This window comes from Triticum dicoccoides, chromosome 2A (assembly GCF_002162155.2).
Source record: "Triticum dicoccoides isolate Atlit2015 ecotype Zavitan chromosome 2A, WEW_v2.0, whole genome shotgun sequence".
Lineage (NCBI taxonomy): Eukaryota > Viridiplantae > Streptophyta > Magnoliopsida > Poales > Poaceae > Triticum > Triticum dicoccoides.
In genome coordinates this window covers 69,346,879-69,358,306 of record NC_041382.1, presented here as the reverse complement: position 1 = coordinate 69,358,306, position 11,428 = coordinate 69,346,879, and the positions used below count along the sequence as shown (strand labels likewise).

Below are 11,428 nucleotides of genomic sequence, written 5' to 3'. Positions count from 1 at the left end.
GGCGCACTATATTTTGGAATGGAGGGAGTACTAGTTAGGGCAACTATCGCTCCACTTTTTCTTTTAAAGGAGGATGACCCCGACCTCTTCATCTACATGATACATGCAACCATTTTATTTATTATTCACAAAGACCTTACAAAGTAATACATCAATAAGTCTGAAGCCACCATCTTGACAACATTTGTCGCTACTCCTATCCACTTGATAAAGGGGTGCCGATTGTCCGAACCAAATATCAAACAGACATTGCACCAAAGCCGGATGCCCCAACCAAGCCGCATTGTTGGGTCCAGGGCACACACCGGACCGGCACACTCTTAGAGGCCGCCGCCGCCATCTTCCATCGAACCATCTCTAGAGCAGGAACTGTCACACCGACCTTGCTAGGCCTACCATCAACGCCACCACGGGGCCAGACAACGCCGCCATCCTACACGTATCCATCCACACGCGCCCGTCGACGAAACTCCGCAGCGCCATGACGTTGAGATCCGTTGTCGGCCTTGCGATAGATGTAACACCGCTCCTCCTCTTCTCTCCTCCAGTCAGCACTTGCTCCAAAACGATACCCCGGGGAGGGAGAACTACACCCAAGGCATCGTCATCGTCCGATCTGGTAGACCCATATCTAGGGTTTCCCCCAGAACATTTCGATCGACTTGACGTGACCTGCAATGACAATGCCTCGAGAAGGAAACGGCGTCAGACATGCTGCCATCATCCACCAAGACCACAGTCAGGCGCGATTTTCAACGGAAGAGGAGTCGTCTCGATCTCGCGGCTGACTGAAACCGTGCGGAGCCTCGCCATGAAGACGTATGCCTTCGCCGGCACTCCGACGGAGATCCTCCATCCCCTCACCTGAGCCCTCATTGCGCCGCCGACCATCCACGTGAAGAATCGGTGACGGATCTAGGTGGGATCCAGATACACTGCCGCCGCCATGCCCACCATTGCCAGAGAACCCGCCGGTTAATGACGGCCATGGGGGCTAGCACCGCCGCCGCATGACCAGCGGCGTTGCCCTGGCCGTTGCGCACGTGCTCCTTGTTGGACTCGCCCCAGCCGATCCATGAGAGACGCTATTGCATCCAGCACCCTGGCCCCTTCGGCGTCAGGCCCGCCGACGGCGGCGATGGAGGAGAGGCCACGTCGTTGTTGGCTTCTAGCGGTCTTGAGATCGTCCCCTGGCGGTGCCTTGGGGAGGCGTCCCGAGGGGGTCACGAGAGAATTCAACGGTTTTTGTGTTCCATATTTCCCTGTTAAATAACTTGAGGTCTGGCTCCCTCACTATCGATGCTTACAATGATACAATCGGTACTCGCTTATTTACTCGATCACTGCTAAATCATCACTTTCTTCCTCGCTAAAACTTATGAGAGAGGCGGTAAAAATAACTCGAGTGTTTGTTTCCTTGTTAATGTCAAACTAGGTACACACTTACACACAACATAGAATCTGAATGCTAAACTGAAAAGAAGTACAGCCCTGATTGCTCTCGACCAGCTACTCCAAGCGGCGGGTGCGGCACACAAGAGCCTTATCGGCGTCCATCCTCTGGCATCATGAAAGCATCCCTTGAGACGAGCTCAATGCAGGACGACATCCTAGCGCCCACTCTGCACCGCCTCCTCATGGACGCACGGATGGGTGTAGTGTCTCTCATCCAAGAAGGAAAAGAAAAGGCACTGGTGTGGCGTCGCCTGTGACGACAACCTCACATAGTCACATTGCGGCTCCCGGCGGTGCATCCGCCTAAGACAACAATGGTCGGCGCTCCACGCGTTGGCACCCTGCGATGAATAACTTGGCACAACGTCCTCCCACCCGACGGCAATGACCCTTTCCCTTCGAGGAAATTGGTAACCGCACAAAAAAGGAGCTTATTCTTTTGGATATTATATATTGTAATCCTCTAAATATGACATATGTACGTATTGGTCCAGGTGACTGGAGCTCAAGACATCAGGCTTCCTAGACTTTCCAATTTGGCCTTCGAATTCCATGCTATTCATATATAAGTCGTTCTTACTAAACAATCGCACAAGCCCTTGGTTGTTTTACCACGCTCTTTATCATAAGTTCGAGTGAGGAACGAAATAGTGAATTTGTGGTGAACTGGTAGATGGGCATGTGCCGAAAGTAAGCGGTGATATTGAGTGGAGCGAAACCTCGGTTTGTTTCGTGTGGATAGGAGGAAATATAAAATATTATTGAATTAAATGCATAGATGACCACAACAAAGGTTTTGGTTACCGGTTGAAATTTTGAGATTTCCCATGGTTACCGCGTATTTCCGTGCCCCTCGGTAAATCCCCGTACCAAGCAAAAAATACCAGTTTTTTGAATTTAAACACTCAATTTATAGTAAAGTACGTACGATCTAATTAATGCCATGAGAGTTGGTTCTGCGTGTTGGTAGCAACCTAGTTTCTGTTTTGAGAGGTCTCTGGTTCAAAATGTTCGCTCATTCACTTATCTGAATTCAAAATTCAATTATAAATTCCGTTCGAAATATTCTCGGTATTTCTCGGTAACCATGGTAACCGCGTTTTTCTGCCCCCCTCGATAAAAATGCCTCATTCGGTAACCAGATCCTTGACCTCAACTACTACTGAATGCCAAATAGAATGATGGTGCGTGAAAAAATGTGGCAACACACGCCATTAGGCTGGTCATAATGGCGAGTATCATATACTAGTATCATGCATATGATACTAGTGCATGATACTACATTCGTAGTGCATAGTATCATAAGTCAGTATCATAGCTAACCTCATTTATTGCCATGCATGACATATAGTAGCACATCATTTAATATGATATGATATCATGATATGATATTCAACCCTCTCTTTCTTCATTTAATTCTATGTCACCTCATCAAATTTGCCTAGTTGGCATGCATGATACTACCGTTTGTGTGCGTAAAGATGATTACTTAGTATTGGTTGGGCCGTGGGCAAAAGCCACAAAACACATAAACGAAACTGTTGTGCACGCGACATATAGGGCGAACGACCCTTGCACGATGATCCATCCAGCGGTTTGCAAACAACTTATGCTTTGCATGGACGGCTTCAATGGGTTGTCGTTCATAAATCGTCTACGTACTGTCGTCTGTATAGCAGTGCTGACACATAAATGAAAGGAATAAAACTAAGAGGTGGATGGTGGTTGGAAGATATTATGAGGTAAGTACCTCCATTCGATATCTCGAGATGGTCTTTGCCCATTCCGCAACAATACATGTGGGTATTTAGCTAGTTATTATTTGTTGAGGGAAATAGTAAAATTCACCTAGGGGGTCACCCGGTCCTACATAGCACCAACATGTTTAAAAGTAAAGTCATGTCAAATAAACTAAGGCCCAACCAACAGACATGGTCAACACAAACTGTCTGTACCTCAGATGGTTAGGTTCCTTGTGGTGGAACCAACCCACCAGGGTTCAAAACCTAGACTTGACATTGGTTTTTGCAATTTTTTTTACTTATTTAAGCCTTTCTGGCGGTGCTCACTCAGTGGGACAAGAGGTTACCTTCGTCTACAAGACGTCTGTGATGACTTCGTCAATCTCGTGTTAGAAAAATAGATATGGCCTAAAAGTCAAAGAAAAAATTTATAAAAACGAAGTAAGCCCATGAAGGACGAAACCTAATTCAACGGCATGTTTATCGTTGCAAGATTGTGACACCCTTAGTGCTATCATGTCATGTCTCCATGACTTGTCAACCCTACCAATACTTAATAAATGGGTTTGTCGTAAACGGTTTGCCAAAACAAGAGAGAAAATTCAGCTTAATAATTGAATTATGCCGATTGTATAAAGTTTTTGAGGTATTTTGAAATGTGATAGCATCTTAACAAGTGATTTCCGGACCAAAATCTAAATTTAGGTGGTGTATTATAAAGAAGAGAGAAGGTGGTGATGTGGATCAAGCTGGTGCTATTTATGTCAAAGTCGGGTTGAAAACCAGTGAAAAACAAGATAGATATGCAGTATTATTCTCAACGGAACTTTCGTTCGTTAACAGCGTTGAGATCACCATCATATATAACTTTATTTGTCGATGCAAAAAAAATACTTCATTTTTTGATTAAATTATCTAAAACATGCGTATTATTCTAGCGGCGCTAGAAAGGAAAATATCTGGTTGTTAACAAGACACATCTCATGCAATATGACTAGCTACCTAACAGGCCAGAATATTCAACTAAACATCCCCACAAGTTCGGACGACCTATATAAAGGGCTGGTAGACACTAGACACACACTGAAACCCCTAACACACAGAAAACACAGAGAGAATATACATGGCAGCGTCACCGCTGCCGAGATGGGCTCCGACGCCGAGCCCTACCAAGCCACTCCGGTCGACGACGTCGTCGAGCACCGCCATGGTTTCATGGCGCGGATGGTCGGCGTGGCCGTCTAGCCCCATCTTCTTCCCGCGTTGTCTCTCCGACTCCGAGCCGCCGGCTAGTGGGGTGGTAGACGATGCAAAGCCCGGTACTACGGAGGTATTTCTCACGTGGAAAGACCTTTCTGTGACGGCCATGAACGGGAGAAAGGGTCGTGCTGTGATCCTTGATGGGCTTAGCGGGTACGCGCGCCCTGGCGAAGTGCTGGCTCTCATGGGTCCTTCGGGCTGTGGCAAAACTACTCTACTTGATACCTTGGCTGGTATGGCTTGCCTACCCAACAAAATAAGCTGGTAACTTGACATGTTCATCTTCGGAAAAATTAAACTCAACTTTTTGCTCAAAACATAGCTTTACTTCCTTCAATCCTGTCTAGAAATGTATAACTATATTATCTGAAAATGAGTAGATCATTGCCGATATTGTATCTGCCCTTCCATTATTGAGAAAAGGACTCAATTCACAATTGAAGTAAACTTGCTAGGGAAATGAAAAAGGAAACTTTTGAAAGTAATGCTTGTATTATCTTCCAGTCTCTGCATCTAGATGGTACTATAGGTAACCATAATTTAAAGTGCTCAGGAAAAATTACATATGATAGGAGATATGTTGGTTATCTGCTAATTTGTTGCAGTCATGGTCTTGGGGTATTTATACTCTTGCAGTTTGTGATATTGCTTAGAAAACATGTCCGGAGACCAAGACGATAAAATAAATACATCAAAAGATTATTTAACCTTCGGTTCTACTAAGTCTAAAGTTTGCACACAAGTTTGGGTATACTCTCCTTGTTTACATTTACGAATATGGTCATAACATGTATGGTTAAACAGGACGACTTGGACCCAACATGAAAGAGAGTGGAGACATCATGATCAACGGTTGCCGACAGAAGATTGCATCCAGAACCTCTGTAAGTTGTCCATGCTCATACGACGCTCTCAGTCAATGGCTAGCTATTTAAAACCGAACCAAATCACAGCCCTCTCACGACTTACACGTTTCTGGCGGTCCGTTCACATGATTTGGCCGATCTCAAGTGATATGACGGATGGCTATTAAAGGTTGTCGTACTAAAATCTACCAGAAAATGTCATCGTGTAGCGACGCTCCTGTACAATATTGATAGAGATGTAATTAAACCTGGACGTTTGCGTGTAACTACCTAATAACAAGTTCCGACCGATCGCTTGCATGCACTAAAGGCATATGTGACCCAAGAAGACGTGCTGATGGTGACGCTGACGGTGGCGGAGGCGGTGCACTACTCGGCGGAGCTTCAGCTGCCGGACTCCTTGACGCGGGCTGAGAAGCGCTCGTGGGCCGACGATGTTATCAAGCAGATGGGGCTCGCCGCGGTGGCCGGAACCCGGATCGGCGGGCGCGTTTCCAAGGGCATCAGCGGTGGCCAGCGGAAGCGAGTGAGCATCTGCATAGAGCTGCTGGCGTCGCCGCCGCTCATCTTCCTCGACGAGCCGACCAGCGGGCTTGACAGCGCCGCGTCGTACCACATCATGAGCCGCATCGCCGGGATCGCCAAAAGGAATGGGACGACGGTCGTCGCAGCCATCCACCAGCCAAGCACGGAGGTGTTCGAGCTCTTCCATGGCCTCTGCCTGCTGGCCAACGGGAAGACGGTTTATTTCGGGCCAGCTTCCAAAGCAATGGAGGTACGTATCCGTTCTAGTGTTAGTATTACTTAGAAAAACATCTCGGCTAACTTTTATGAAACATTCATATCTAGTGCAATCTTCTGTTTTTTTTTTCATTTTTTTCTATACACCTCTGTATGGCCCAACAGGTAAAAATAGGCTAAAAACACCCAGTACGTCAAATAGCAGACGAACTAGCGGGTCTGGCATGCCGGTGGGCCGGCCTGATTAGTAGTTGGGCCGTGCTTGGGCTGCGACCTCCTGCCCGTGGGCCGGCACGGCACGGCCCGGCTATTAGTCGTGCCGTCGTGGACCATGCCGTGCCAGGCACGTTTACCATGGGCTGGGCCGGCCCGTTTGGCCAGGTATGCAACCAATGTTCTGAAATGTGCCAACTGAGCGATGGGCACATGGGTCACTGTTTATATATGCACATGTGTCACTGTTTTAGAAAGTTCAAAGATGCATTTCAAACTTTTGATACTGTCTAATAAATACGTATCAAAAGTTCCATGGGCTACTTGAAAAGTTTGGTATCTTTGTTTTGTTAAATACATAATTGTTACAACAGTTCCATAATGTCGGACAAAAATGCACAAACTCTCACTCCAATATGTGCCTTTTAACTTAGGAAAAAAGCCACTCAGTCAGTTTCCCGGACAAATTCTCTACGCTAGTAGGTCGAGGCAGGTTGAAGGCTACATGGATCCAGGGCCGGCCCATAGGCCGGGGCAACGGGGCGACCGCCCTGGGCCCCTGGGAGGTAGGGGCCCCAACCCATGTAGTAGTATATTATACAGTAAGGCCCAAGCCCACCACGTAGCTAGCACTCACGGGCTAAAAGAATCGATAGCTAGTTTAGCTACGCTGCTGCAGTGCTCCATTGATCTCCTTCTGTCTCGTCTCCAGTTTCCTCGCCCCCTCGGCTCCTCCCCAAATTCTCCAATCCCAAAGAACAGTGCCGCCGCTCCGGTGCACTTCCAAATTCGAGGCGCCGCTCCGTGCATCCATTAATGGAGACCAACGATGCTGTTCCTCTGCCCAATCATCTCTCTTTGCATCCTCAACGTTCCACATCCGATTGCAGACGCTTGAGGCATCACCGCATCAGAGATGGTACGTCTACCTCCTTCCCCTAATCAAGTACTCTTTTGATTCAAAATAGCCCGACACTCCGCCTCTGATTGCTCCATCTGACATCTTCAATTCTTCTCTTCCTAGGTCTTACTCTACTGGCATGTTCTTCAAAGCTTCATTGGATCCATGCGCAAAAACAAAACAAAAAGCTTCATTGGATCCAGGGATTAGAAGGGGAGACGGGGAATGAGTGTTGTAGCCTTGCAGATGTGGGAAGCTACATCGACAATTCGACATCAAGCCATATGCTTATATTCAGGTGCTTTTCTCCTTGTATTGACTGTTTTTCTGTAATTTTTTGGTGATATGTCTTCTGAAAAATGTTTATCAGTGAGAAAAGAAAGTGAAAGAAAAACAGTATATTATTGCTACTTTATGCATTGAGAAAGAAAATTTGGATGAAATAAATACTGATGTGGTTGTTGATGACTTTTCTTCCAGAAGTGCTAGGAGAAATAACAAGATCTGCATGTGTTTTTTTTCACCTCCCTTGCGGTTTTAGTTCAAAGTCCATCAATCTATGCTTGTATTTACTAAATTGCTTTGGACATACAATATATTCTGAATTTTTATTTGTACACAAGGGCCCCATTTTGTCGTCCCGCCCCAGGGCCCCGAATATGTATGGACCGGCCCTGCATGGATCGTGAACCAAAGACAGGCGGCAAACGAGCATGAAATAAGAAGATGGTGATTTATTTACCCTTGATCATATAGACGACAGTTTTAACTCCCTTGTCACTTATGTTTGCCAAATTATCCTTAGGATTATCCCTCGATGAACAAACCATGGGAACTTATTTATCTTGAGCGGAACCTTAGTTTTCGAACTGGCATGCCTAGTATTTATGTGATCCTAATACATAGATTTAACAAAGAATATCCAAGAGGAATGCAACCGCCCTCGGAAGGAATCAGATTCATTAGTTAAGTTGATCCAACATACTAAATGGAGCCCTGATATCCACGTATCCTCGATCAAAGCACGTCGGAACTGAATGTTCAACGGATTTGCCCTAATACTATATTAACAGAAACTTCTTTCCATTGCACAATATTGTAGAAGGTCGGGTACGATAAGGGCAATGGTGTATCCCTACCTAGGTATCCTCCCAGAAACATGTAGTAGGACTATCCCAACTTTAAAACCATCTACACTAAACAACATGGACTTTACTCTCATCAAACACGTTCAAAAGGGCGAGTCAGCTGTTAGTTGTGTTGGTACCAATCTTTAAGTTGGAGGTAATTGGTGCATAACAACTCTAGCCACACATCCTCCTCTTGCGTAAGAAGTTTATGTAGCCATTTTTAAGAAAACATTTGTTCTTCATTTGTAGATCTTCAAGTATTAGTCCCCCTTGGTCTTTTGGCCTACATAAAATATCCGACTCCACCAAGTGGTACTTCTTGTGTTTGCGGATGTGCCAGAAGAATCTAGAACGTTAATAATCATGTATTTTCCATACCCCTTGTCGTACTTCAAGGAATGAGACCATGAAAACTGGTAGGATGGTTAGTAGAGAGTTGACGGATGAGACGTCCTCCATAGAACGAAAGTTTTCCTTTCCAACAACCAAGTTTTTTTTCAAACCGGTCTTCAATACACGTCCACTCTTTGTTTATAAGTTTTTGAAAGTGAATGGGTATCCCAAGAAACCAAAATGGGAGCTTTCCCACCTCATGTGCAAAAAAAATGCTTATAGTGATGATCTTCCTCTTTGGGACGCCCAAAGGAGATGAGTTCACTCTTGTGGAAGTTCATTTTTAGCCCCAACAGTTGCCCAAGGATACATAATATCAATTTCATATTTACTGCACTTTCCAAATTGTTTTCCATAAATATGATAGCATCATATGCATAAGGGAGAATAGAAACACCACCGTTAACTAAATGTGGAATGAGCCTACCCACCTGACAATCCTCCTTAGCCCTCACTTTCAGAACCACCAGCGGATCAACTGTGATATTGAAGAGAATTGGCCACATAGGGTCCCCTTGCCCCTACCCCTTCTAGGTTTGAATTTCACAGGTTTCATCATTAACTTTCACTCCAACACTACCACCATGTAGTAATGTTTCCACTCATTGCCTCTAGTTCAGATCAAAACCCTCAATACACCAAGCTCCTTCTAAGAAAGACAATTTGACTTTATTATAGGCTTGCTCAAAATCGAGTATAAAGATAACTTCGTCAAGATTTTTAGTATGTAGGTCGTGAATAGTTTCATGAAGGAGAATCAACCCCGCAAGATATGTCGCATGGGCATGAAGGTCATCTAAGTAGGACATTGCATAGTTGCACCTAGCCTATTAATTTATACCCAATTTAGTACAAAAAAGAAGTAAAGCTAACATTAAGCAAATAGATTGGCTGGAATTTGTCAATTCACATTGCATCCTCCTTCTTTGGAAGCAACCTGATAGTTTCGTAGTTTAACTTGAACAACTCAAGTTCCCCATTGAATATGTCATTAAACAAAGACATTAGGTCTATGTGATAACCCCCCACATCTTTGATAAAATTCCACCGGGAATCCATCAGGCCCCAACATTTTATTATTTTTCATTTGAGAGATGTCATCATACACCTCCTTTTCCACAGAAGACGATGTCAACACAATTTTTTTTGGAGAGGTGAGGGATGTCCTCCGTGGTGTCCTCGTCTATCGACACAAAGTTGGACATTGGAGATCCAAACAATTGATTGTAGTAATCCAAAATATATGATTTAAGGTTTTCTTGGCCCGCAATCGTACACTCATCTTGTTCAAGCTGAACACTTTCCTTTCTGTGGTGCTTTCCTTACATGATCAAGTGGACAATTTAGTATTACTGTAACCCTCCCTAATGTACCTCGCTTTGTTACGCTTTGATCTCCTCCTCACACATGAGCTTGATAGGGTCCTATTTGTCTTCTAATTTGGGAACACACTTTGTCCGAACAAGGGGATCTAATTCTGCTTTAATGTCATCAATAAGTGGTAATATCCTTTATCTGTCTTTCTTTTAATTGCCACTAGCACTCTTAGTCTATCCTTATAGGAATATATTGTCTAAGATGTTGGATTCTAAACCACCACTTCTCTACATTGGTGGCACCAGGTGTCTCCTTTTCCCATTTTGCGGCCACCATCTCAAGAAACATTCCGTCTCGAACCATGATATCCCAAAAGAGAAATCATCTATTCTCCATGTGAGTGGCCTCACCAGATCGCAAAAGAAGGGGCGCGTGTTTAGATATTCCTCATTTCAACGCATGCACCATCACTCGGGGAATTGTTTTTGCACCCACTTGATGCTAGCCAAGACACGGTCCAACTTCTCATATTTTGGTGTGGCTAGACTATTAGCACAAGTAACCGACATTTTGACAGAGCAATCTCCCTCTAGTTAAGGTTTTCAACTAGAGATAAAAGGCCATCTAACATGAAATTTAGCACTGTTCTTCTAATCTTGCTACCAAATAAATATTGAAACCCCCACCCACAATCAATAGTATGTTTTCATTCCATCAAATTTAAACCAACTTACCCAGGGAAGCGGGTGTGTGCTTGTGTTGCACTATCCTATTGACCGCCACCGGAACCCAATCAAAGCAATCAACTTTGGAACACAAGTGAAACTTAACGACATAATTTTCCACCTCCATTTTCCTAACAACATCAAGTGTAGTGTTATTAACCCCGAGTAAAATAAATACCACAACTCTTTCCGTACGGTAGGCAATACCATTCAAAATCAATGTTGTCACAAATATTACCCAAGAATTGAGCAGTAAAGTCCGGCCTAACGGTCTCCATTACAACAATAAAATCCAGATTTTGATCCCTAGAAGTTTTAGCTAACATCGGTGCTTAACCAAGTCTGAAAACCTACTTTGTTCTACATTACACCTCTCATTTATCCGTGTAGCTTCCCGATGCCTACACTAGTAGAAAATGGGGCTTTGGTCCAGGCCGGGTAAGCCCATTAGTCCCGGTTCAGTCTAGAACCGGGACCAATGGGTGCATTTATCCCGGTTCGTGCGGATAAGGCATTAGTCCCGGTTCACCTGGGCCCTTTAGTCCCGGTTCGTAAAGGGTGCGATGCCCATTAGTCCCGGTTGGTGGCACCAACCGGTACTAAAGGTTACACCTTTAGTCCCGGTTGGTGCCACCATCCAGGACTAATGGGCTTTGAGGCATTAGTACCGGTTCATGGCACGAAC

General features: G+C 44.8%; 1 protein-coding gene across 2 annotated transcripts in view; it reads left to right on the top strand.

The window, feature by feature from the left end:
- The first annotated feature begins 4,304 nt into the window (after positions 1–4,304).
- LOC119353313 (ABC transporter G family member 11-like) overlaps positions 4,305–11,428 on the top strand; it is an 11,246-nt gene continuing 4,122 nt past the window's right edge. The window contains exons 1-3 of one of the 2 annotated variants that reach the window (XM_037619912.1): positions 4,305–4,690; positions 5,262–5,341; positions 5,634–6,098. In XM_037619912.1, coding sequence (XP_037475809.1) covers positions 4,321–4,690; positions 5,262–5,341; positions 5,634–6,098 — 915 coding nt within the window. In that variant the 5' untranslated portion in view covers positions 4,305–4,320. Of the gene's footprint in view, positions 4,722–5,261; positions 5,342–5,633; positions 6,099–11,428 lie in introns of both variants that reach the window. The other variant, XM_037619913.1, reaches the window with a different exon arrangement.